The sequence below is a fragment of the Meles meles genome, chromosome 3 (assembly GCF_922984935.1).
Source record: "Meles meles chromosome 3, mMelMel3.1 paternal haplotype, whole genome shotgun sequence".
In the NCBI taxonomy this organism is placed as follows: Eukaryota; Metazoa; Chordata; class Mammalia; order Carnivora; family Mustelidae; genus Meles; species Meles meles.
The window spans coordinates 94565786-94593125 of NC_060068.1; the positions used below are offsets into that span (position 1 = coordinate 94565786).

Here is a 27340-nt window from a genome sequence, read left to right on the forward strand (position 1 = left end):
ACGATTTGGCATTTGCTGGCAGGTCCAACAGCCTTTTGATGAGAATGTAATAAATAAGTAAAACAATTAAGCTGAAATCTCTATTTATGAGATAAAGAATAAGATAAGATAATTTAGATAATTATTATATATTCATATTGTATTATATATTATATATAATATAATTATATATAATTATATTATATATTAGTATATAAATATATATATTTATTAGATTAATAAGATAAAGAATAAGATTAAGAGATAGAGAATCTTGATGGGCTTCTGAGCAAATCTTTTAACTTAGAGCTTTTGCCAAGCAATCAGGAATTTTTGTTATGTTAATACATCATTTGTTTGCCTCCACACTTAGATACATTTTTTTTTCAGTTATGTTAAAGATTGTCTTCCCTCAGAAGACTTGCAACTGACGTTCTCTAAAGATCACTCAAGAGTTGCAGTGGTTAACGTGATAGCCATTAGCCACATGTGACCTTCACATAATTTGAATTAACTAAAATTAAATAAAAGCAAAATTCAATTTCCCAGTCGCACTAGGCACATTTCAAGTCCTAAGTAACCACATGTGACTAGTGGATACTGGTTTGGACAGCATGGATAGAGAATATTTAATATTTCCATCTTTGCTGAAATTTCTTTGGACAGTTGCTGTTTCCGAGTCTGGGACTTGTGCTACTCTGAACTGCTGACTAGTCTGAATTCAGTAAGCATGCAGAAAGCAACACGGTGTGGTAGAATCGAAATACTTATTTTAAAAGCCTGCATTTAAATCCAGCTACACTACATATTGCTGTGCCTTGGGATTTCATGACCCAGTAAGATTTCCAAAAACTACCCGGGAGACTGACCAGGGGTTACAGAACACATACTTTGCCACGTCAAGGACATTAATAAGAAAATCCTTGTCAATATGCCCAATCACTTTATTTTTAAAGGGCATTTTCATTTCAATAAAAAAGAAAGGGCATGATCTCAGAATGAAGGAGAGTTTTTCAAAAAGCAATCTGTTTACCTTGTTTGAAACCTCACCACATGGTCCATGTTTGTTTTTATTTTGACAAGTTCTGTTGGGCGAGCACCAGCTCTCGGCTTGGCATTTGGAAACCATTGAACTGCCAAGAGCATGACTGCAACTGACTTACTTAGGTTCCCTGAGCCTTGTTCCTTATCTTAGAATGGGAATATGAGCATCCTTTTAATGCGCAGTCATCAGAATTAAATACTTTGTGCCAGTAGGACACAGTGTCTGGCACATAGTAGGCATAAAACAGTTCGGCTCTCACTCTTCTCTATTTGATCATGCCCTTCTTTTTAATCTCCCGAATCCTTTTACCACATGAAGATCTTTAAAAATTGTTGCATTAGCTCCCATAAATCTTTCTTCCTAAAACCCATCCTGGAGAAAAAAAACAAGAGGGCAGGGTCATTGACCTTAAGAACGGGACAGTTGGATGAGATACATTTCTGTGAAAGAAGAACCTGTTCCTAGAACACAAAGTGAAGGTACTGGTAAAAGCTTGCTGAGTCCTCAGCCCTCCCTTCACTCCCCCCCCTCCACAAAGTCCTCACTCAGGTAATTTGTTACATCCACACTCCTGGGAGAATCCCTCCATTTTAGTGGCTTTTATTAAGCAAAATAATTAATATGTTTAGTGACTGTATATATACATGCTTTTTAACTTACTAAATTTGGAAAAGGTTTTGATACATAATTTTAAAAAAGAGATTGTCTTTTTTTTTGGTACCATCATCTAACTAGCAAATTTGAGGGGATTGATTGATATCATGTACCTTCTCTAATGATGCCTAAATTTTTGTTTTATGACAAATGAACACTTTAGACTAGAGAATTTTTACTCAGGCTGCATTAACTCCACTTCCATTTGCTTTATCATCAGTGCATGTGAGAAAAGCACATGTGGGTAAAATATTGAGGAGTTTTAAGAATTTGGGGGGTCAAGTACCAGTCTTGGCTATAATTCTTAAAACGTGAGTAAGAAGTTAGCAAATGGTTTAAATTTCAGAAGACTAAGTAACTTTGAGGTCACATCCATTTCTAAAGTTATATGTATATACAATATATTAATTTTAGAAATGTATTTTTTAGAGCAGTTTCAATTTCACAGCAAAATTAAGAGGAAGGCACAGAAATTTCCTATATGTCCTACCACACTCCAGAATGCAGGGTCTGTATGGACACATTAGTCGATGTTCTAATCATATGAAATAGTCCTTAAAATGTGATGTTTGCTAAACAGTGTTCTTTAAAGAGTTTTTTTCCATTGAGTCATATAGGAAAATAATAAAGTAAATTCTCTTTATGCTAATGAGGATGGTAGTAGGTTTTCTCTCTCACAATACATTTTTTCCCTTTTATTTGAAGTACAGAGGTAGAGAACCAACATACCTATGTCAAGGGGAAGAGAGCCCAGAAAATTTCCCTAAGGATTACACACGCACATGTGATGCATGTGTGCGCGCACACACACACACACACACATTTACATATGTTTATATATATAAATGTATAGGAACATAAATGCCATCTTCAGAGGACTTCATTACATACAGCATGCATACAGTCTTGCTACACTCTGCATATGGACATATGGTCTTCAACTATCAGCCCGAACTATCACCTGGTTAGAAACCAAAGATTATTTCATTTCATTGCATTTATTATTTTATTTTTGGGTGGAAGGACATGCAAATCAGTAGGTAGGTGAAGCTTGTTATGTTTTGTAAGTCGGTGGTTTTGTTTGGTTGGTTGGTTTTTTAATTTTTTTTTATTTTTTGCACTTTTATGTAATTTCTCTTTGTTATCTTTATCAGACGTATCACCTTCATGAAATGGAAAATGTACTAGAGGTTAGGCATTGTTTCAAATTTGCTTTTGGCAATGATAAATATATAATAGGTACAGATTTGCGGTATTTAAGTACAGACCCACCAAAGTCGTGCTGCTCAAATTTGAATCCTGGCCTTATCACTCCACAGGCATGCGACTTCTTGTCCTTGGGTTTTCCTTTCCTCACCTACAAAAAGACTTTAATACGAGATACTCAATGTAAAGTGCTTTGCACAGTGCCTGGCACACAGCAATCAATAAATGTTATCATTATTGTTTTATAATCATTATTCATTCCTTCTGATTTTTACCATTATTATTTACAATTTTGTTGGATATTTGTACTCTGATTTTTTAAAATAATTATACTGAAAGCCCAGTTTAAGAAATTAAAAAAAAAATAATAATGGTAACATATTATACAAGGCCTCCAGTGCTAAAACCAGTAAGACATTGAGTTATTCTACAGGGCCTCAGTGAAAAAGACTTAAGAACAATTTATCACTCAAATATATTATGAAATTACAATTCAAGGGCAAAGAAGGGGTTAAAAGTAGTAAGACTGTTTCCTCTGTAAACTTAAGAACTTAGATGGCCTCACTGACCTGTTTATTTTTTTAAGATTTATTTATTATAGAGAGAGGGGGCAGGATGGAGCAGAGGAAGAGAGAGAGTCCCAAGCAGACTCACCAGTGATCTCATAGCCCAGCTCTGGGCTTGATTCCAAGACTGAGTGACCATGACCTAAGCCAACATCAAGAGTCCACTGATCAACTGACTAGGTCACCCAGTTCCCCTTATCTTATTTATGTTAGCTTATTTGTTAAAATTGAGAAAAGAGCTGTAAGTTTTTGTGTTTTGTTTTTTTTTTCCTTTTTGTGCTGGTATGGAATATAAATACAAAGGTGCTATTCAATTAGGGTAAACATTCCAACTTGATGACTGATAATTATAGTTAGCATTGTCAAAATACTGTAAAATTATATATACAAATATACATAAACATGGCTTGAAATTTGACACTGAAAAAAATTCTAATTGGAAGATACTACCTTATACAATACTGAACAGCTTTAATTTTGCCTTTATACTAATTTACATTATTTTGGGTTCTCAGTAAAATGTTGAGCATTCCTGCCAAAATGCAAGTTTTAGTAGTTGTGACTTTGACCACAGGATCAAGTTTTGTGGTAATGGACTACCTGAATTCTATAGGGCAGTAGCTTCAAAGAGGAAAATCAGATTCAGGTCTGGCAGAGGTTGGTTTTGTTACAAAGGAACTTCATTCTTTGGGTTTCCATAAATTGGGTACTACTTACTTTTTTTTTTAATTTGGCTTAGAATGGAGCCAGTTCTAAATTAAAAGGCCAAGTGATACAGAGGAGCAATATCATCAGCTGAATCTGATACAAATGAAGCACATTTTTTTTCTTTCTTTTTTTCTTTTTTTGTTTGTTTGTTTTAGTGGTATAATGCCCACTGGGAGTTTACCAAAATCATAATGTCTTCTTCATAAGTAATTTAAAAGGGATCATTATATCCTTTTTTAAAAAAGATTTTATTTATTTGGGGTGCCTCAGTGGCTCAGTGGGTTAAAGCCTCTGCCTTCGGCTCAGGTCGTCATCCTAGGGTCCTGGTCTCGAGCCCCATATCGGGCCCTCTGCTCAGCAGGGACCCTGCTTCCCCCCTCTCTCTGCCTGCCTCTCTGCCTACTCGTGATCTCTGTCTGTCAAATAAATAAATAAAATCTTTAAAAAACTATATTTTATTTATTTATCTGAGTGAGAGAGAGAGCACGAGGAGACGTAGAGCAGAGGGAAAGGGAAAAACAGGCTTCCCCTCTTCTCCCACTGAGCAGGGAGTCTGATGGGGGACTGGATCCCAGGACCCTGTGATCATGACCTGAGCCAAAGGCAGATGCTTAAGGGCCTGAGCCACCCAGGTGTCCCAAGGAGTCATTATATTCTTAAATGTGACATTTGTAGTTTCTCAAGCCTAACATTACTTTTTTTTGAAAAAAACAGATCACCTTTTAAAAAATGGTATCTATGGGGGCGCCTGGGTGGCTCAGTGGGTTGGACCCTCTGCCTTCTGCTCGGGTCATAATCTGACGGTCCTGGGATGGAGTCCTGCCTCGGGCTCTCTGCTCAGCAGGGAGCCTGCTTCCCTCCGTCTCTCTGCCTGCCTCTCTGCCCACTTGTGATCTCTGTCTGTCAAATAAATAAATAAACTCTTAAAAAAAAAAAAACAAAAAGCAAAAAAAAATGATATCTATGGAAAAATATAATTTAGTTTCACAAAATGTACTTAGGAACTATATTTTCTATAATACCTTCATTGTCTGAAACCATAGTTTTGTGATTTTAATTTAAAAGAGTAACAACATATTCAACATCCCTATGAATCTGTACTCAGTGAACAGTGAACCCAATTCTTCATGTACTATTTTAATATTTAGCTTTAACTTATGAATTTTTTATCAAAATAAACACATTTTTCTTTAGTGAGTTGTTTTTAAAGGAATGAAGAACTGAAATGAGTTTGAGCATTCATACATTATTTAAAATTGTTTTAATTTTAAAATAGAATCAGCACTTAGATTTTAATAAATTTGGATTGATATCTACTTGAAAAATTTAGAGATTATTAAAAATAGACTGGAATCATTACAAATGTTTTAAAAGTATGAAGGCTTATACAGTTTTCAGGACTCAGTATGTTTAATGTTAAAAGCAAGATATAAAATGCAATACACAGTATGATTCTAATTGTGTAAGAAATCCTGCTTTCCATAAAAAACAGATCTAACACACATGTGCTTACATGCATCCGGAAGAAGAATGTTATTGACAGTTATTTTTGAGTAGTTCTGCAAGGATTTTTTTTTGTATTTTCCAAAGTTTCTTCAGTTAATATGTGATTTACATCCAAATTATACATATTGATTTTTTAAAAGGTCAAGTATAGAAATCTGTTTCCATATTTGTTTGTGTATTTTATATGTCTGTACTTCCGTGAACATGGGAGTGAGTGGTGAGTAGATGCATCCCTCCTGCGGCTAATTCTCGGGGGTTGTCAGATAGCCTAGGTGTCCCGAAACATTTTTAAGTACACTCTAGAAATGAGAACATACTTGTTTATCATTCCAGAAGAGGTGGATCAAGGGTGAGTTGGGGAATGGGTGATAGTTTTGAGTCAAAGGGAAGAAAGACACCAGGATTTCAGAACACCCAGTCATGTGTAAGTTTATCCATTCCCTAATCCTCTCTGACAAACTTCAGGGGAGAATTTCTTTCTAGTTTTAGAGCCAGACCGAGTGAAGCACGGAAGACCTGCAAGTCTGCATGAGATTCAGTTCAGAAAGTAAGCCGTCAGCTTCACGTCAGACGTGCTTATTCTTTTTTTTTTTTTTTTTTTAATATTTTTTATTTATTTGACAGAGAGAAATCACAACTAGGCAGAGAGGCAGGCAGAGAGAGAGGAGGAAGCAGGCTCCCTGCAGAGCAGAGAGCCTGATGTGGGGCTCGATCCCAGGACTCTGGGATCATGACCTGAGCTGAAGGCAGAGGCTTTAACCCACTGAGCCACCCAGGCGCCCCCAGACGTGCTTATTCTTAAAACTGCTTGTCCTGCTGGCTGTCACTTCGGTGGCAGTGGGGACTTTGTGGCCCTTAGTGCTTTTGGTATCAGAGGATTAGGGGGTCTTTGATTAATAAAGTAAAACTTTCTTCTGATTAACGTCATCTGCTTTTCCTTCTGCTTTGGCCATCATGAAATGTGGAAAGGTAGCGGCCTCGTGTGCTTCAACACAATTTTGAAATGAGCTAGTTTACTGATGCTGCTGTTGGTTGGATTCATTTTGTTAGATGACCAGGGGCTTTGCCACAATTAAGGACTCGAATAGTTTCTGGATCCCTGTGAAATCTCTGTGAGGGTTTGCTTTTGGGTTTTTTCCCTTCAGCTTTTTGCTAATGTTTCTGGCTTCTTATTGTAGGAAGAATGAAGGCAGAAAATAAAGTAATAAGTGATACAGAAGTAGGGGAAGGATGGCCACAGGCCCAGAAAGTAGTTCTTGACTCTCATTGTCATTACTTTTTCGGGGAGAAAATTCAGCAGTGTACACTGAGCAAGTTCTTGGGAGAGGGGACAGCCAGCCCTCCCTACCTAGATTGGGTGATTCTGTTTCGATCTGTGGTAGCCAGGGTGGGCTACTGAGAACCTCCTTCCACATCATGAGGCTGGAGGTGACTGGCACTGACTGCCTGTTACCTGGGTACAAATGGCCTCATTGCCCACATGCATGCATGCATACCACACACACACACACACACACACACTCGCATGTGCGCACACATATACACATGCATACATACATACAATGTCCAAAATGGAGCCTCTTTTCTGATCTTACCCCCCATTCCAGATGACTCCCTTCCCACCTGTCCCTATGAATATACCAATCCCCTTCCAAAAGCTATTTTCTTTCCTTAAAGAAGTTCCTCTTCCTTTTTTGTTAAAGATTGTTGTTATTTTTTACAAACAAAATAAAGACATATGTATTATAAAATTTAAAAAAAGATTGTTGTTGCCAAATTTGTTTGATTTTACTTAAATGAGAGACAATACTATATAATCCTCTCCATATATACATATATATATATATTTGTTGTATATTCAAAGATTACTTAAGCATTATATCATTTTGAAAAGAGAAGGATAGGATATAACCTGCCCTTGACTGACGACATATGCCCATTGGAAGAGTAGAAATAATTTTACTGTTACTGAAATGAGACAATCGAGATACTTGGCAAAAACAATTTCTGAGGAATGAAGTATCTCCATCATTAAAAATATAATGGTCTGTCTCTCTGCTTTGACAGGGAAGGGAAGCAAGACTGGTAAATCATCCTAAATATTTTATGTTCTAGATATATCTTTTACAGAACTTAGGAGCAAAATACAATAAAAGAAAATTCATATTTTAATAAGCATTCACGCCTTTTTTAGTTTAGAGCGTCCAATGTAATTCATGTAAAAAATGAAACTTATTTCCAGGGATCAGTTTCAGATTAGTAGTGTGCCTTGGTCAGCATAACTTAATTCTTAGAAAATAAACTTTGTAAGCAGGCAATTGTAAAGAATAAAATGGAAGAAAAGACTGTCCCTTGGGAAAACATCTAGATTTCATATTACTTTAATTTTGACCATTTGAATAATCTACAGAAAAATCAGGTACCATACACCCCCCCCGCCCCCCGCCAAATGTAATCCTGGAGCGAAGGAGTGCAAAATAGCACATTTCCTTTAAAGTGTGCTCCGACATTTCCTGCTTTTTATTTTCCCACACTTTGAATTTCAAGATCTCTGTGTAATTTGATGATGGCCGTAACGAATGGTCTAATCATTGGTAACGATCCGTGTACTGACGTCACCCATATGCTGGTTGTGCTAAAACATATTTCATGGATGGTGTTTGAGGTCGTTCAGTCCTTTCCAGAATTGTTCATGACTGAGTGCACAGTTCAGTTGCAATGCTCTCAGTCATATCCAGGAATCTTTCTGTGTAGAATAATGACATTCATTTTTGATGAAAGAGCTTCAGCTAGCCAGATCACGAAATACCCCATGGAGATTTTGGAAATGTTTCTCACGAGTCACCCATGCTAAGAAATACCACGAAAGAACTCTGGGCCCCAGTTCCTCACTTTCCCCCGCGTAGAATGTTGCGCAACCTTCCTTGCCTTTCCCGGTTTCTCTGAGACACGTCACGCTGACACCTTGCCCCTGTATCCCAGGCTTGGTGTGGCCAACGTTGCTGCAGCAACAGCACACACCGGGTAACATGGCCCCATTAGCTACAGCAGCGGGACGTGAGTCAGTTGAAAAGTTTCTCCGGGTTTTTATTAGTGTATGATGCAGTCCCGTGTCCTCTACAGTTGCTAGTCTGTCCAAACTCACACACTGTGATGCGGAACACTCGATGCTCATCACCTTCAAATGTTAGATGGTCCAGGGGCCTCTCACTGAGGCCCCTGCAGTTGCTAGCTCCTTCCACAGCATCTCTTACTAATCCTACGATAAGAAGTCACGAGTAAAACTCAGGACATGCAGCTGGGACTCTGTTTCTACTGTTGTATATCCTGGGCACGTAATAAGTAACAGTGACCTTGCCTGATGATCAAGAAGCCCCTTTTAGCCCAGGCAGATGGACAATGGTTAACATCCCTGAAGACAGTTTTTCAACCCACTGGCTGGGAATAACATGTGTTGAAGAATAAGGATGGAATTATTGTAATTCTCTATGGAAATTTATGATAGTGCAATTTATTATTTAGTACTGATCAAAAGTGGTTATAGAGTTATCATAATTTCTAACACGAGATTTGGTTTGTCTTTCAGACATGGAGATGACTTGATTGTGACTCCATTTGCTCAGGTAAGCACAGTTTGGTGAATGGGCAGGTTTCTCACAGATGGGAAAATTTAATTTAGGGGATTAGTTCTGGTTCTTAATTTCATTTTAAGTCAGATGCAAATGCAAATAAAAATTCTGTGGTTCATTTAAGTAATTCAAAGGCAATGCTAGAGAATGTGACCTTAACCATATTGGACTGTTTCCTATAAACCCATAGGCCCAAAGAATGTCTTTGCTTCAGATTACAAATTACCTAAGTGATACATTTAAATGGGACCATATTTCCTTAACTAATGTAAACACTGGAAGCAGAGGGCTATATTGTGGGTTAAATTACATTTAGTATAATTAAATACATGATCAGGGCTTGAAATCTAATATTTCAGTTCAACTTGATGCTTTATTTACTCCTTTTTTACGTGTCATTTGTACAGATTTTAATTTATCTTAATTTGTTCCTTTTAGGCACACAAATCAGGAAAATACCTTAACCACATAACATAAGTTAGAAGGTGATAAAACAATCGAAAGCATTTAGAGTATGTTGATGGCAGATAGTCTTTGGATAGGCCAGTGCTTTGGCACCCTAGCAGCACGTTAGAATCACCTAGAAGGCTGTTATCCCAGGCCATATCCCTGATCAATGGAATTCAAACATTTGGGGGTTGGATCCAAGCACCTGTACTTTTTAAAGGACCAGTATTTTTCCAGGAAAAGTTGAGAGACATTGGTATAGGTAGATGGGAACAGGACGGGATATTACTGATTTAGCTGGGGTATAAAACAGGCTGAAAGCCAATACTAACTCTAAAAAGAAAAGTTGAATATTAGGTTGCAAGTGATCCAGACAGATTATAAAAATGGTAATCAAGGCTAACCATAATCATAATCAAAACTAGTTCTAGTGCCTCCGGTAGCTCATTTAACTTCTCTACGACTTCTTTTTTCAACTGGTAAAATTAGACGACTTGGCCTGGATAAAGGTAGATGTCAGTTCAAACCCTATCTCTTCCTCTTGCTCAGTGAATGGCCTTGGGCAAGTCACTGTTCTTTTTCAAGCCTGCTTTACTCCTCTCCTAAATGAAAGTCCCAAGAGAACCTACTTCATAAGGTTTATAAGATCTTAAAATAATACTAAGCTTGTGAAATACTTGGCACAATTTCTAGAAAACAAGATGAATTTTAAGTGTTGTAATTAGTAAGAGCTGGTTCATCTCAAAAATGTTATAATACGTTGTTTTTTAGATACATACTGGCAATGTTTGGATAATAGGATTGTGTGTAATTCTTTGCCTTTTTCAAATTTCTTGAAATTTTGTGATTGCTATAATTCAGACCAAAAGCTTAATGAATCCATAAATAACACACCATATAAGAGTGATTTTTTCATTACTATAGGCAATTAGAGATAGAATATGACCACCATATCTTTTAGAAGTTAATGTTTTGTTTGCTTAAAGATTTTGCTGGAAATCATAAATTCTTTCTAGTACCTATATTTCTATGTTCAGAAACATTTGCAACTCTTCAAAGTTCTAATCACATTTTAGGATAACAAGATCACACAAATTTAGAGATTTTTTTAATTGATTATTATTGAGGATCCATAATTTTATTTCTAAGAACTGAGAGCTGGGTAAACAGTTAAAATCAGGAAAAATAACATAAGTAACCATCACCAAAAATAGAAATAATCATTCCAACTACAGTTTATTCAGGTAGTTATTTTTACTTCTAAGTAAAATCTCTAGATATTGTTATAAGAAAAAAAAATATGTACACATATCTAAATATATAGTAAAAAATCTGCATGATACTTATCTCTTCAGGTATTATTTCTTAAGTAATAATAAATACTTTTATTTTATAGATTTTTTCTCTAATAAATAGATTAATAAATTTGATTTTGTCCTTACCATCAATGGTCTTAAATTTGTAGGAAATCTAGTCTTTTATATTATATTTTTATCTGCCTCTGCCTCTACTTCCATTCTATCTTTCTCTAAAATAAATTTTAAAATGTATTTTTTAAATTTATTTTTTAAATTTTATTTATTTGACAGACAGATCACAAGCAGGGAGAGAGGCAGGCAGAGAGAGAGGAGGAAGCAGGCTCACTGCTGAGCAGAGAGCCCGATGCGGGGCTTGATCCCAGGACTCCGGGATCATGACCTGAGCCGAAGGCAGAGGCCCAACCCACTGAGCCACCAAAAGACAAACTTCTTTCAGAATAGAATTTTTTTCCATATAAAAGTTTAGAAAAAATAAAAGGAAAAGGAAGAAAATGAAATTTTTTCATAATTGCACTCCCCAAATGACTAGTATTGACATTTTGAATCCCTCAATTGTTTTTTGTTTTTTGTTTTTTTACTTAGTCACAGTTTCCTGTAAAGCTAAGAGAACAGAATCTTGTTATAAGAGAATTTAGAAAGACATCCAATATGATGGACAGGGCTGAGCCCTAACCCATCCAGGATAGATGTCATCTTCAGAAAGGTTCTTATGACCCTGCTTCTGGTCGTGCTCCCATGTCTCCGACACTGTCAGGGTAAGAAATTCTCGCTGGTGTTTAACCCACACCATTTGCCACTTCCAACTTCATATGTTTCCCCCATAAGCTCAGAATCCTTTTGGTCCTCAAAAAAGTGACATTTTTGTAGATGTGATTTAGTTCCATTTTGAAATAGTGTGCTTTTGTTGAAATCTTTTGGTGTGGGGATTTCCTTAGGTACCAAGGCTAGGTGTGGAGAGGAATCCCAGTGCCATGCCAGGTCATGCTGCTGCACAATTGGCCTTTTCCTCCTAAAAATATAGTAAGTTTGGCCAGAGCTTATTAGGGGATTCAGGAATACCAACAGGTCTCAACACTGATGAAATGCTGGAGACTCTGCTTTGTAATTAGTTGCTTCTGGCCACACCCACCCAAATATGTGGTATGACTACCTTGTGAAACTATAAGTCACTTAAAATTTCATCTTGAAGTATTGACTGTTAAAAGAAGTGGAATATCTGACTGAGGAAGAGACAGAAAATACCCAACTATTTTCTTGGATCCCTGGAGAAACCTCATGTTATTCAAACTAAGGAGATAGGCCTGATTTAAGTCTATAAGGTAGGAACATATGAGTCATTTTAACGTTAATCAAAATACAGCGTCTGCGATGATTTTGTAAAAAATGTACTAGTCTTTAACACTATAGAACACTATTATTCCATTTGGTAATAGAACATTGCCAGCCAGTATTTTTAAAAATATCTGCCCCATTTCACCTAGCAGCAGCCACCTTGTGGCTGCATCTCAATCTCCAGGTTGATGCAGCCACCAGGCGCCCCCTGCTGGAAGCTGATCATCACATTTCAGTTGCTTCTGTTCGTTTCTCCTTGGATCTTTCATTAAAATAAATGACAGATAGCATCTTCTGTTAATCAAAGTACTTTTTAGATTGAGCTATATGAAATAATCAGTATTCAACCTTTGTTTACATACAAGAAGAACAATTTCATGCAGTTTAACCAAAATGTAACTTGGAAAGGTTTCTATCAAAATAACCTTTCTATCTTTTAAGTAATCATAATTTGACTCCATTTTTTGGTTATTGTTGTTGTTTGCTTGTTTTGCTTTTGTTTTTCTGGGAGAGACTAGGAATTCTTCCTCTTTCTTCTTTACCCCAGCGCCAGTGGCAATTCTTGGTCTGTGTTTTAGCACCATCTAGTGACCTGAAGTGTATTTGTAATGAAAAACAATTCTCAAAATTCTTTGTTTACTCTTTAAGTAGGGGTTTTTAAAGAGAATGTTGTTGCCACATCTTTTTTGTTTGTTGACAGCAGTCTCCTCTTTAAATCTTTTCGAGTAATGGTTACTATAGAAGCATACATTGAGTTTAGGCTCTATGTTCAGTTGTTTAACTTCTCAATGAAGCCGACTTTGTTCTGTTATTTTCGGTGAATCTTATTGGCTAATAAATGTTTAAAGTATTTAAGAAAATCTGAGGTGTGTGTGTGTAAAGAACATTTAATCCTTGTCCCGAGCCAGTACATGACCCATCTCTGCCACAGTTTTCCATAGCACCATCATGATTTCTTTCTTAAAGTGTGTATATTTCTCATCATTTCAAGCGCATTTTTTACCTTGACTGATTACACTTTTGCTTGGAGTGGCCAAAGAGAAAGAAATAGCCTTAATTTTCTAATCATTGAGTTGTATAAGGGAAAGCCTCAAGGTTCTTTTTGGCTAGCAAGCATATAGGAGCGGAGAAAAGTATAGGAATTTTAAAGCCCTGACTACAGTTCTTAAGAGGTTGAATTCAAGGGGAGTGAGAACTGCCCTAGAGCAAAAGAAAAGAATAATTAAATCCTGACTCAAGGGCTTGAGTAAAACTGCTTCCAGTTCTCTCCCACAGCATATAGAACCAGATGCCTTACTCTGTAGTCTGCAAGACAAGTGAGAGCGTGAAGGACAAAATCAGTGCTTTGGTGATCTAGCCACCTAGAATCAATCAACTAAATTTGGGGTAATGTTTTCTGTAACATTTGTCTGGAACTTAAAAAAAAAATTATATTTACTTATTTATTTGAGAGAGAGAATGACCATGTCCGAACCAGGGTGGGCATGGGGGCCGAGGTGATGGTGGCAGGCAGAGGGAGAGGATCTCAAGCTGGCTCTGTGCTGAGCTCAGAGTGCTCGGAGGGACTGCATCCCTCCATCTTGAGATCAGGACCTGAGCAGAAACCAAGAGTCCGATGCCTAACCAACTGAGCCACCCAGGTGCCTCTGTCTGGAACTTTTTTTTTTTTTTTAAGATTTTATTTATTTATTTGACAGAGAGATGACAAGTAGGCAGAGAGGCAGGCAGAGTGAGAGGAATGAAGCAGGCTCGCTGCTGAGCAGAGAGCCCGATGCCAGGCTCGATACCGGAACCCCGGGATCATGACCTGTGCCAAAGGTAGAGGCTTTAACCCACTGAGCCACCCACGGGCCCCGTTGTCTGGAACTTTAATTTACACTTCTGCCATTATCATGTGTGTGCCATAGTGCAGGATCTAATCATCCTTAATATAAAACTTAGAGTATTAATTGACTTTCACAAAAACAGTGGTCTAATACTTGCACACGTAAGGGATGATGGATTTACAAAATTATTTATTGCAGCGTTGCTTGTAAAGGAAACTTTGGGAGACAACTTAAAAGTCAGTTGGTAGAGGGGACAGGCAATTGAATGCCTGGAGGAAGGGGCTGGGGAGGAAATTTCTTTTTTCACTTTTTACTTGGAAATTTCTTCATAAATGTAAGAGAATATATCTAGTGTCTATCTAAAATATAAAGAACACTAAAATCAACAGTTAAAGAAATAGAACAGTACCAATATTTTTAATACCCCGGAGCATACTTCCCTGATTTCGTCTATCTGCTTCCTCTCACAAATAACTATATTTTGGGTTTTTGTCTTTTTTTAATGAGGGGTACATGTTCTACATTCTACCTTTTTATTGTTTAAATTCTGTACCACGTGAAAATATAGTTTATGCAAAAGAAATACATTAAATCTAAATTAAAACTGAAATAAAATAATCTGATTTAATATTTTTATTATAACTGAGTCAGAAAACAATTACAGTATAACTTTCATGAACTAATGTTTCCTTTCAAATGAGCATAGAACTTGAATTACCTGCAGCACTATTTCTATTTACTTAGGTACCAAGTGCAGTGCACTTAGTATAATTCATTAGAACCTAGTTCTCAGAATTCTGAGGTTTAATTTTGCCTAGAAAAAGGAGCACTTAAAGGGTGCAGTAATCTTATTTAAAATGTTTTACTAGTGTATTCGGTATTCAAGTCTTAAAGCATAAATTAGGCTTGCATGATTTAATGACAGTGATCATTTATCAGATTTATTTCTGCATCATTCAAGATTTCATACTTTATGAAAGACAGCGTGCTCTGATGTCAACAGTTGGCTATTTGAATACTCCGTCACAGGCAGCATGACCTTTCAGAGCTGTGAGTTGTTTATATGTGATAATGAGCCAGGTTTTTCCAGTGCCTGAGTTAATCATGGTTGGGCACCTCAGGAAGCACCTATTAACTCCTTCAGGGGATAATGATGGAGGTCACCATCCTAGGGCGCAAACAGCATCCCAGTGACGTATAAGAAATAAGGTCAGTTTCAGAAATGTCTGAGACATTTTTGTCTTAGAAAAACATTTAGGCTGCCTTTAGTCTAAGTCAGTGCCAGATGAAAACATTCTGGGTATAATTCTGGAACACTTGGAGCAATTATAAATTTGCATTCCTCACCCCCCCCTTTTTTTTTAACCAATGATAGGCATTAAGTAAACACCCGATGCATGCTCCAGATCATTAATCAGATGGTATGTTGCCATAATGGGCTAATGTTCATTGAGTGCTTTCTGTTTGCCAGGCATTGTCTTGGCACTTATCATTTCATATCATCTTCACAACAACCCTCAGAGATAGCTATCCCTATTTCGGGTTATAGAAAAGGAAACTGAGGCACACAGAGATTATGTAACTTGTGTAAGTTCACACAGCGAATACATAGCAAAGTCAGGTAGCCTGGGTTGTTATGTAGTACCTAATGGGACATTTGAAATCTATGTTTTAGTGCAACTTCAACATTATCGTTGTCGCCCAGATTAATTATAGCCTCACTTAATATAGACTCCACCCTGGGGGGAACTTGCCCATTCTAGTGGAAAGGGAGGCAAGAAAAGCCTTTGTAAATTTTCTCTCCTAGTCTTACTTCCAGTTCTTTTGCCACCTTCTATTTGCACTAGAATTAGAAAAAGGACCTTCAGAAGTAGGGGAACATATTGGTCCTGCCTTATGTGTATGGGTGTGTTGTGTCTATGTATTCACTTATTCAGCACATTGTTTTTAGTATCTTCTACGGGCTCACCTCTGTGCACATCAGAGTGGTCCTGTTTTATGTGAAAGTGTATCCCTAAGAATCTTATAGTTTATGATTCAAATAACCTTAACAAAGAAAATAATTTCTCTTTATTAGATAGATAGGCATGTAGTAAAGGTGAAAAAAAATTTTAAATTCACCTAGCTTTCTGTTTTGGGAAGTCTGACATTCTTGGTGAATGTTTGAGGAGAATTTGGTGATTTATATATTTACAATTTTAACCCTTAAAGTAAGAGTTTATTATTATTTTATATTATACTATTTAAAATTTACACAAAATGTAACAATACTCTATGTATATTGCCTGGGAATATTGTGAAAACTGTTGCTTCTGTCACCACAGTCATAGACAATGAGGAGAAATATCTGGAAAATCTTTGCAGTCAGGCCTTCCTAGATTTCAAATAGATAGATGTAAACTTCACTAAGGGCTAGAAGATTCTTCAGTGGTATATGAAACTAGGTTGAAAGTAATATCAGGTTTTTGCTTAACAGACTGTTTTTTAGATCACCAAGCCATTTTAAATTGCACTAAAAATGGCTGTACTCCAAGTAGCTTAAAGGATCCCTTTTTGTTGTAGGTCTTGGCCAGCCTGCGAACTGTACGAAACAACTTTGCTGCATTAACTAATTTGCAAGATCGAGCACCTAGCAAGTAAGTTATCCTTTCCCCAGGCCTTCTTGCTGAACTTTTAAACAGGGTTTTCTCAGTTTGATTGAACTCAGGGCAATATATTAGATTTCTCTGAATTGTTGCCATGTTGTCTAACCATTTACACTAAGTCATAAGATGTCCTGTTAATTTTCTATAAATACTTTGCAGTGAAGGTTCTAATATCAGAAATGAAGTAGTAAGAGAAATAAATATGGTGATTGCATCTGTCAGAAATCATCTGGCATTATCAGTCCTCCACCCAGTTATTTACACTCAGGGTAACTTTATAGTTTTGGCTTACTTCATAAATTAACCAAGGACAAAGAATCTTATCAAGACTTAAAGTCAATCCAAAGTCATCTTCTTAATTCTAAGACAATTACTCGGAGAAACATCCTCATACCAAAGATCTTTAATTTTCCGTCTATTACCGAATCTTAGATCAAGAGTGTCATGGAGTAATTAATAAAATTGTGATTTTTAAGATAACAGAGGAAGCAGTTGAAAGAAGGAAAGCTGAGATGGAAACTGAGTATTATTTGGAAATGCTAATAAAAGCAGAAAATCTAAAAAGAGAAAATAATTTCCTATGATTAAGTGGAAAACTAATTATTTAAATGCTCCTTATTTTGGCAATCTATTGTTAATAATAAACAAAAAGTTATCAAAACATCAACTCCACAAAGAATTTCCAAAAGAAAATTTTAAAAATTTTAAAAATTAAAAAAAAATTTTTAATCAATAGTAAGAGGACAGTGAATAGAAATTTATTTGGAATTATAACTTACCTAAGTGTGTAAAAGAATATGAAAAATCTGAACCTTCCATCCCATAATAATGTAACTGACCTCCCCAATTCACATTTTCCATGATTAAAAAAAGCTTTGACCATTATGCATGCTTTTCCTGTGATAGAAAACATTTCTAAAAAATCAATATAAAAACTACTGTGCAAATAATTCAAATGGGACCCAGAAGCTTCAGTCACTTGTCATTTTTTCCAGGTAATGAACTTTTGCAGTCCCGTTTCCTCAGTTTCAACATTTCTCACCTTCTTCTCTCCACCCCAACCCCACTCATTGGAGTAACTATAATTCATTCTTTAAGTCGCATATTAAATATAATTTATTTGGGACCATCATCCCTGACTGACATCCAACATACACTCATTTGCACAGGTCCCAAACTTGACGGTATGCCTTTACGTCTCTGTCCGATAACATCCTTCACCCAGCTCCTATGTTAACATAGATCCCTCTGTGCTCCGCCTGCCTACTTACTTGTCCAAGTGCACCTTAAGAACGTCCGTCTGCAGCAAGCCTCACACGTGTAGCCCGGGTGCCTAGCATAATACCCAGCACAGAGAAATCACTCTGCACGTGCTTGTTGGCTGGAAGAGCGAACTGATAATGTAGCACGTGGAATTGGAGGGTGCACTTGAGGTACTTGTTCATTAATAAACATGTCTTCTGTGCTCCATGGCCATAAAATACCACCCTGACCTCAACAGCCTTGTGGGGCTTTTGGCATTTGGTAACTTGTAGGTAAGGTCACTTCCTCTTTAGAAAGTCTCAGCCTCACAGGAGGCATGAGATTACTGGTGTCACTCCCAAACTTTTCAGTCCCAAATATCCAGGAAATTCAGTCAAGACCTTTAAGAGGCAAACAAGAAACTGTATAATGTCTTTACACTTCTTTCAGACATGGTCACGTGGGTGTCAGCATCTAAACCTGTGGCAGGCAAGCAGTTGACCAGACAGGTATGAAGGCAGCACCCTGGCCTTTTGTCTCTAAAGAGATGACTTACAGTCCATTCCTTGTAAAACAACAGTTTTCAACTGATTTACAAGGACAAGACAGATTTTAGAGGGAAAAGACCAGCTAGAGAAGGTTTCTAGGTTTATGCCTAAATTTGACTTACTGGATGCCCAGTGACATCTAACCAAATAATAATAGCTGATAGACTCTACGTAAAGGCCTTTGTGGTCTCTGTTTGTGTTAATGAAGATTTGTACCTCCTTTACTGATTCAAATCAAACCAACCTCTTCACGTATCGGAATAGTAGGATTCAGTCTACACACAGTTAAACTCTGCTGTGCTCAGTGACAGTGAAATGGTCATAACTCTGGCCCGTCACATGATGACCATGAGGGGATCAGAATTTTCCCTGCTGGATACTTACAGCGCCACTAAAACATTTCCAAGCTGACCCATGGATTTTATGGAAGGCATGTGCTACCTTACACAATCCACCCTTTTAGTTTGCTCCAGGGAAGGAGCCCATTCAGAAAGAATGCAAGCAAAGCCTAGCACCTGTGCATACTGGAATGTGCGTTGCTGACTTTGCTAGCGCACTATTGGATCCTGTCACTTTCCTCTTTCCTGCTTTTGAGATTTTCAATTCCAGAATGAGTTTTGGCTTGTTCTTCATAAAATCATTTATCAAATGATTAAGATTTTCTGCTTGTCGTTGCATGTTGAAATATCAAGTCCCCAGGTTGTAGGATTGACATTAAGAGGAGATAAACAACAAGTCAATAATTTGGTTTTCCAAGATAGTAGAAAAGTTTAGGGCTGTTCATTTGATACTGTTTTCAGATAAAATATTTCCTAAATTTTCACAGAGCAAGAACTAAATTAAGCTATAAACTATTTAAATAATACACTCTCAGCAAGATAACTATATTATATAGAGATCAGATTTATTTCAGAGTAGCAGTTTAAAGCATTAACCTTCCTGTTTTATGACGTGTTAATCAAGTTTCAAATTTCCTTATCTCATTCACTAATAAAAACTAAAATAATTTCATAATCGACTTTGATGCATTTCCTGTCAAACACAAAAACTTCAATCCCAAAGTGACATCAATAAACTTAAGAGCAGTAAGACAGAGCTAGATACTGACTGGAACCAAGGCAGTGAGAATTTACAAAATACTAGATTGCATTTCCCAGTCAAGAGCTTTGTCATCTCAGAAGAGTAGGTGTGAATACGGTTTTGCAGGGGCCTGCCATTTGCACAGATGTGTGGCTGTTAGTCTAGTTTCCCCCAAAACATCCTAAAAGTAAGAGTATAACAGAGTGCTGGCCCTGGAATCCCACTGCTTTAGTTCACATCTCAGTTCTCTTGCTCTGAACAAGTGATTCAACTTCCCAAGCTTTATTTTCCTCACTGGCAAAATTGAAACAGTGAGTTTACTTGCCTTAAGCTTTCTTTTGAGGATCAAAGTAGAATATCCATCTTAAGTGTTCACTTAGTACACTGTCTGACACACAGTAAGTGTTTAGTAAGTGCTGGGTAAGTGTAAAAGATCACTGTGCAATATTTTTAAAGCTTCCAATTTTAAGGAACGACTTTCTAAAGTTGCATTTCATAAATTATATTCTTTTCAATATAACTTATTAAGCATTGATTGAATACTGGATACATTGCTCTGGGCTCTGTAGAGAATACGTTAGTTTTATAGCAGGGGCTTTTTAGGTCAAGGGGTTTATAATCACCTTGTGAAACTTGGGAAACATCTGAAAACTTAGAGAACACAAGATAGAATCTTTTAAGTACCTTTAGTTTATAGTATTTCTAAAGCCTCTGTAGCATCTATTTGGACAAAGCATTAATATACCTCTCTAACAAATGCATCAGAGATGGTTCTCAGTGTGAGGAAAGAGAAAGGAAAGGGTTTCAATGACTTCTCTACTTGTAATAGAGTTTACAAGGAGTCATTCACTTCTGAGAATCTGTGCCAAAAATAAAAGTTTCTCATCACCATAATTGGGAAATGACTTGTAGATTGACTGTTACTTGGATTCACCGAGCCTGTGTTTGCTCTGTAAGCCCTGGTTTAAGGGAACCCAGTCAGTCAGTAGGAACATCCTCCTCTGTCATGTCCCTTTGACACTGACTTCAGCTTTATTTCCCTAGAGGTCTATCACTGTGAGATTTAACTGTTTTCTTCTTTGACATGTATGATCTGAACTATAGAGCAAAGGGTGCCTGGGAACTTCAGTGGCTAGTCTGAAAGAAGTCTTCATTTGGATGTCCTAGCTTAAAAACAATTCTTAAAATTAAAATGGCATATGTGAAATGACTCAGAGAGTCCTCCAGTTAACACGCACCACGTATTTACTGCTTTGTGCTTTTCTCTCTCTGTCAGAAGATCACCCATGTGCAACCAACCATCCATCAACAAAGCCACCATAACAGGTAAGGAAGATCTAGTAGCTTACTCTTATTACATCTAGAAAGAAACCCTACCTTCCAAGGTTCAGCGCAAGACTAGCACCAATTTTATATTGCAATTCTATAATTTTAAAGAAATTGATCCTTTTTCTCTCTATTATCATTTTTTTCATTGAGCCCAAAAGTTGTCCATTTAAAGCTATTACTTTGGAAATCTTTACTGATGTGCCATTTTTTAAAATCATTTAAATCTGCGCTTGTGCTAAGTTTAACATTGCTCTGGGCATTTGTATTTTAAGGAGATTGTACCTTCCAAATGTTGACTGTGTTGTTTCCAGGCTTATGCTACCAACATGATATTAATGTGTGGTAGTTTGGTTTAATGAAAGTGAAAGCATAAGTAAAAGGGACCTTCCTGGTTAACTGATATCCCAGTTGTGTGTAAGAAGGAACCCCATTCCAATAGTTCTGATTGGGACTCAGAATTGAGAAGAAATTTACTTTGAGAGGGGAGAGAAGAAGTAATTATACAACATAGCAAAGTTCAGTGAAATCAAAAGAACAGATGTTTGGAGAAGAGGAGGGGAAGGGAGGATGATGGACATAAAGAGAAAAAAAAATTGTGTCCGATTCCTATTTTGGACAAAGGACTTGGCCTCAACAGAACCAAAAACAGAACAAATGATCTCATTTTGCTGAACCTGAAACCAAATTGAACTCATTTAATCATTTCTTGAAACCCCAATTGATTCATTAAAATAATTGCCTGGAAAAGCAAACCTATGTTTTCTAGAATTAATATCAGAAGAAAATTAACATAGTCTCCAAATTAGACCAACACTTCATTTGATTCAAGTGCCTTCCTTGGACTCCAACTCACAGTATTCTGAGAGCTCCTCATTAAGTTATTCATGAGAGAACTTTGCTTGAAAGTTAACTTCACTGTTCAGGTCAGCACTTTTCCTCTGGTTTCCTTTGTGGTCACTACCTCAGAGTTGCTTCTGGAATAGTTGGTAATGTAGTTCTTTTTGTAGTGTCTCCTGAGTGGAATTTGTATTTCAATGAATATTAAATTGTTGATTCTCTTTCCCATGGTTATCTTTCAAGACCTTATTGGTAATGATTTTCCACTGTCATTTCATAGTGTATGCCTGGTCCACCAGTTTTCTTCTTTGTCGTTGGTTGAGAGATGGACAATAACTGAATTTCCTATATATCAGAATACGTTCTTTGACTAACAAATTTCTATTCTTTTTTTTTTTTTTTTAAAGATTTTATTTATTTATTTGACAGAGAGAGAGATCACAAGTAGGCAGAGAGGCAGGCAGAGAGAGAGGAGGAAGCAGGCTCCCCGCGGAGCAGAGAGCCCGATGTGGGGCTCGATCCCAGGACCCTGAGATCATGACCCGAGCCGAAGGCAGCGGCTTAATCCACTGAGCCACCCAGGCGCCCCATTGACTAACAAATTTCTTTGCAGTAAGCAAAATTCAGTGTCAATGAGCCTAGCCTACACTGAGATAGTACTGTAGAAGTGAATGGCTTTGTCTCCATACACTTGACTTTTATGTTGAGGGACAAACAGGCCAATCTTTGTGGGCAGACAGCTGGGTACTCTAGTGTGAGAGACTGCATGCAAGCTCGTCCCCAGCCCTGCTCTGGGTCCTGGATCTGACCCCTGATGAGGAGGGGCCATCCTCCCACCCCTGCTATTTTTTCCATAGGCAGGACTCTGACATTGTGGTTTGAGCAGAATGTGGTGCTATTTTGGTTCCTGAAAGCTTTGTAGCTTGAGGTCACATAGGAGCCAGCCCCCCAAGGAGCATCCTCCCCGAAGAGCAGCTGCAGGTCCCAGTGGAGATGGTTGTGTCCATCAAGAAGTGGTGGGTGGTCAGCGGTCCAGGCAGCTGTCCAGCCACCCTGGCAGATGCCTGGAAGTGATTAAATGGAGAGTAATTGCACTCCAAGGGCACAGACTTTGTCTTAAACACATGTGAGAGACCCTCTAGAAGCTCCCAGAAATGTTCACATAGTATGGAGGCCCAGGAGCGATATCAGAGGGAACTGAAATCTGGGAATTAAGGTTAACATGGCCTCATTTGTACCCACAAGTTTCTGACCTGGGGCCTGGGACAATGGGGCTACAGAAATATCTTACCTAGGAAGGGAAGCTAATTAAGTGTCATTAACTGCTACGTGCAGCTGTGTTCATCACAAAGCACACCAGGACGTTAGCTAGAAAATGGAAGTCTTTTTCCTTGCCCCGGCCTAGCGAACCAAGGTGGAAAAGTGGAATGGAGGGTACAGTGATGAAGGCAATAAGAAGGAAATATTCCTTTCTCTGAGCGCATTCTGGGAAAGTGGGCCCTTAAAGACATAAACTTCGACAGAAGTAAAAGGTGAGACACACAGAAAAGTGAATTCCCTCCCTCAGCACCTGACTGTTCAGGTCCTACCTGCCATGTTCACTCCCCCTGTTGTTGGTACCCCGCTACACCTCTATGGCAGCCCTGGGAAGGGTAGGGAAGAGTGTTAAAAAGAGTCAGTGGGGCATCCCATACAATGAACTTGACCTTCTTCAATGTTTTGTTGAGGATCTAGAGGAAAAGTATAGCACATGGCAAAGTCCATGAGGGGATCCAAAAGGCTGCCGTGGAGACAGCTCCAAGGGTCCCTAGGGGGCAACCCTGTAGAACATCACTGACAGAAGTCCCTGGAATTGTGCAGCGTGGGTGTTCTACCTATCTAGAATTCAAATTGTGCTCTACCATGATGGCTGATTGGCCGTGGGCAGGCCACATACCTTTCTCTGCCTCAGTTTCCCCATTTATAAATTGGTTATCATATGTCATACAGTTATTGCCAAATTAAATGAGTTCACATGTGGATTCTCTTAGCATAGTGCTTCACAGAGTAGGCACTCAGTGCATCATTTTCTCTTTCACTTTGCCCTTGTCTTTATTCTCTTGATGTAGAACTAGGGGTGATGGAAAGAATAGGGCAGAGAGATGAAAAAAGGAAAGAATGAGAGGAAGGTTGCAGGGGAGCTGCATATCTGGAGCTCCCCACAAATGGTCAAAAGGGACATACTTCCTTGGTGCCTGTCAAAAATGGGCCCTCCCATTGCTCCCAGTGGTCTCTCTCTTCCTCTCCTCACTGCCACAGATATCCACGCTTTTGTGATCTGGGCAGGAAAGTGTGGTTCATAATCATTTTCAAAATTAAAGAACTTAGATTGGAGTCATAGCTCTTTGAAGGAAAATAGTAAATTCTCTATAACTTTTCCATAAATCAACTGATTTTTTTTTTAAAAAGAAGAGGTAAAAACTTTGACGGTCTACATATGTCATGCTATGTTTTCTAAAGTTTTCTTCCATAGAACTTAGAAAACCCTTTTCCCTTTTGGGGTTATTCCAATTGATATGTTTTAAAGCTAGGAGAGTTTGATTTTGTATCATTAGAGTTAACGCATGTAAATCACTTGGCAGGTTTTTTTCCATACCTAATAGGTAAATACATAGTTCTAAAATGATCTCACCATTTTTTTTTTCAAAAAAAGTTTCCAAATGTACATTTATGAGAGAGTCTTAATACTAAATAGCTGTTTTGTTGTTTATTATGATGTAACAGAAACAGGGTGTGTAGCATTTGGAGCTGGAGTGCAAAACCTATCTCCCTCATTTGAAGAATGGGGCCATGATTATCTAGCTCTCAGTGCTGTGGAAGAAACTCAGGGAGATAAGTTAGACAAACACCAGAAGTCAGCAGGTTATGAGTAACTCACCAAGTGCTTCTTCCTACAACACTGATCCATGCTTGGCATTTTTGATGTTGTTCTTAAAGCTAATTTGAAAACAGAGGGTAGAGGAGGAAGACCGTGATGCCGTGTCAGCTTTTCTGGAACATTTCATTTATGATTGTTTTTAAATAGTAACAACAGAACATTTTTAGGAATCCTTCTGTTACTTAGAGGAAGGCTCACCTGCATAGATCCTTGAGGGGCAATAAAGAATAGAACTCAAGAGTGTGTTGAAACATGTGGGGGAAGCAAAGTGTCAGGGATCCCCAAGCCATCACCAGATCGTGCTGTTCTGTATTGGGTCAGGAGTACAGCCATGTCTCTTTGGACATAGTTAGTCCCTTTGAGCATTTCGTTTTCAAACAGTGTTAACTCAGGAAAAGTCATTTCGCAAAACCTTGTCATGTCTTTACAATATCAATTTTTACTATGTTTCTAATTTCCATATTTTCAATTGTTTTATTTAATCATTTTCAAGTTAAGGATTTTCAAATGCGAATGTAACTCAGGGAAATATTATTTAAGCTGCTCTGTTGTAAAGATAAGAAAACTGAGGGGCGCCTGGGTGGCTCAATTGGTTATGCATCTGATTCTTGATTTTGGCTCAGATCATGAGCTCAGGGTCATGAGATCCAGCCCTGCAACTGTGCTCTGTGCTCAGCATGGAGTCTGCTTTGGGTTCTCTCTCCCTCTCCCTCTGCCCCTTCCACTCATTCTCTCTCTCTCTCTTAAATAAAGATGAGAAAACTGCAAACTTGTAAGAGCAAATGATACTTAGACATAGATCCAAGAATTATCTGTAAAACTATCCATCTTAGTAGGATAGCCTTCAGACCCACCACAGAAGTGTATATCTGGGAAAAGTAAAAGAAGAATTAAAGGATATTATTGTGATGATGATATTATTCTGAGCGATAGAGCATTGTATTTCTTGTATATAAACTTGAAAATTAGAAAATATCATGTTCCATCTTCTCACTAGAGAAGTCTTTATATTTATAGCTGTTTTGGTTATATTTACTGACTAGAACTTATAGGCCATCAGGTAAGTAGAGCTAGGGTGGTCTAAGGCAAAAGACTTGAGATTTTAGAAAATACAAGCTTTTCTCTCCAAGCAATAAATATATGTGCTTGCCTTTTACCTGTAAGGGTGACGCAGTGACAAGCATAAAACAAAATGGGTTTTAGTCCAAAAAATTTTTGGTGAAAGTCTCCACTCTGCTTCATATTTTCTTGTCTTGAATATTCACAGCTCCTGAAAAAAAAATGAGTGTGTTCTGGATAGAATTTAGACAGTTGGTAAGTAGAGGATTTAAAAAGTAAATTATCCAAATAGTACTAACCAGTCAAAACACAATGAGAAGAAACTTATCCTTGTACATTTATTGTTCTTCTAAAGCACAAAGCTGTTGCTAAAGTCCCAACAACCGGGGGAAAGGAACAAAGATATTTAACTGGAACAATTATTGTGCTATTATCTGGACCAGTCACTTAATGTTCTGAGCTTATTAAAGAAAAAAAACCAAGAAACTATTTTATAGTAACAATGATGATACCAAGTACTTAGATCCTTTTAAGTCTGTGTGTGTGTGTGAGAAAGAGAGAGAGAGAGAGAGAGAGAGACACAGTAGTGTTTATAATACAAAAAGAAATATATGCAATATAACAGATAATAACTGAAAGCAAGATCTGCATGAAGAAAGTAAAGGGGTATAGGGGAGCAAGGCCCAAGGAGACATTGAGCTAAAATGTGTGACAGGGCAGTGTGTTTGGAGGAACAGGAGGACCGAGCTGGTCCATAGAAGTCCTCATCAACGAGTATCAGCCACTGCTTCATCATGTAGTTCCTTTTTCCCCCTTTCTTTTAATAAAAGCAGATTGTAACAAGACTCTAATAATAGCAGAAAATGAGAGCTCAGTTAGCTTTTTTAGGAATGTGATTGAAAAATGCCGAGTATATGTGGTTTAGTAGCTTGAATGAAAAATTGATGAAGATTGTGTATGTGAGTGTTTGTATATTGACTATTTAGGAAGTTTTTTGCTTATTTTACTTTTACACTTAATACATCTAATGACTACTGAGTGTTTAAAATTTTTTTAAGTCAGGGGTGCCTGAGGGGCTCAGTCAGTTAAGCATTTGACTCTTGATTTCAATTCAGGTCATGATCTTGGGGTTGTGAGACTGAGCCCTATGTCAGGCTCTGTACTTGGTGCAGAGTCTGCTTGTCCCTCTCCCTCTGCTCCTACTCCTGCTCACACTCTCTCTCTCTTGCAAATAAATAAATAAAGACTTTTAAAAAATAAGTAAATAATTTGTTTTAAGCCAAAGAAGTTTACTTTTCAAAAATTAAAAGACTTTACTGCAAAAAGCATCAAACTAAAAGATTTGCTTAAATGCGTGGAATATGACTATATGACTGTTAAAATATTTTAGAGGTGTAAAAGTCTGCTTTCTTTCTTTTTCTTTAAATATTTATTTATTTGATAGACAGAAATCACAAGTAGGCAGA

General features: G+C 37.5%; 1 protein-coding gene across 9 annotated transcripts in view; it reads left to right on the forward strand.

Annotated features, from left to right (window-relative positions):
- Positions 1–27340, forward strand: part of PDE4D (phosphodiesterase 4D) — a 1501314-nt gene that overhangs the window by 1285799 nt on the left and 188175 nt on the right. For all 9 annotated transcript variants that reach the window (XM_045999295.1, XM_045999296.1, XM_045999297.1 and 6 more), the window contains 3 exons: positions 9251–9287; positions 16780–16853; positions 21009–21058. In XM_045999295.1, the coding sequence (XP_045855251.1) occupies positions 9251–9287; positions 16780–16853; positions 21009–21058 (161 nt within the window). The remainder of the gene's footprint in view (positions 1–9250; positions 9288–16779; positions 16854–21008; positions 21059–27340) is intronic.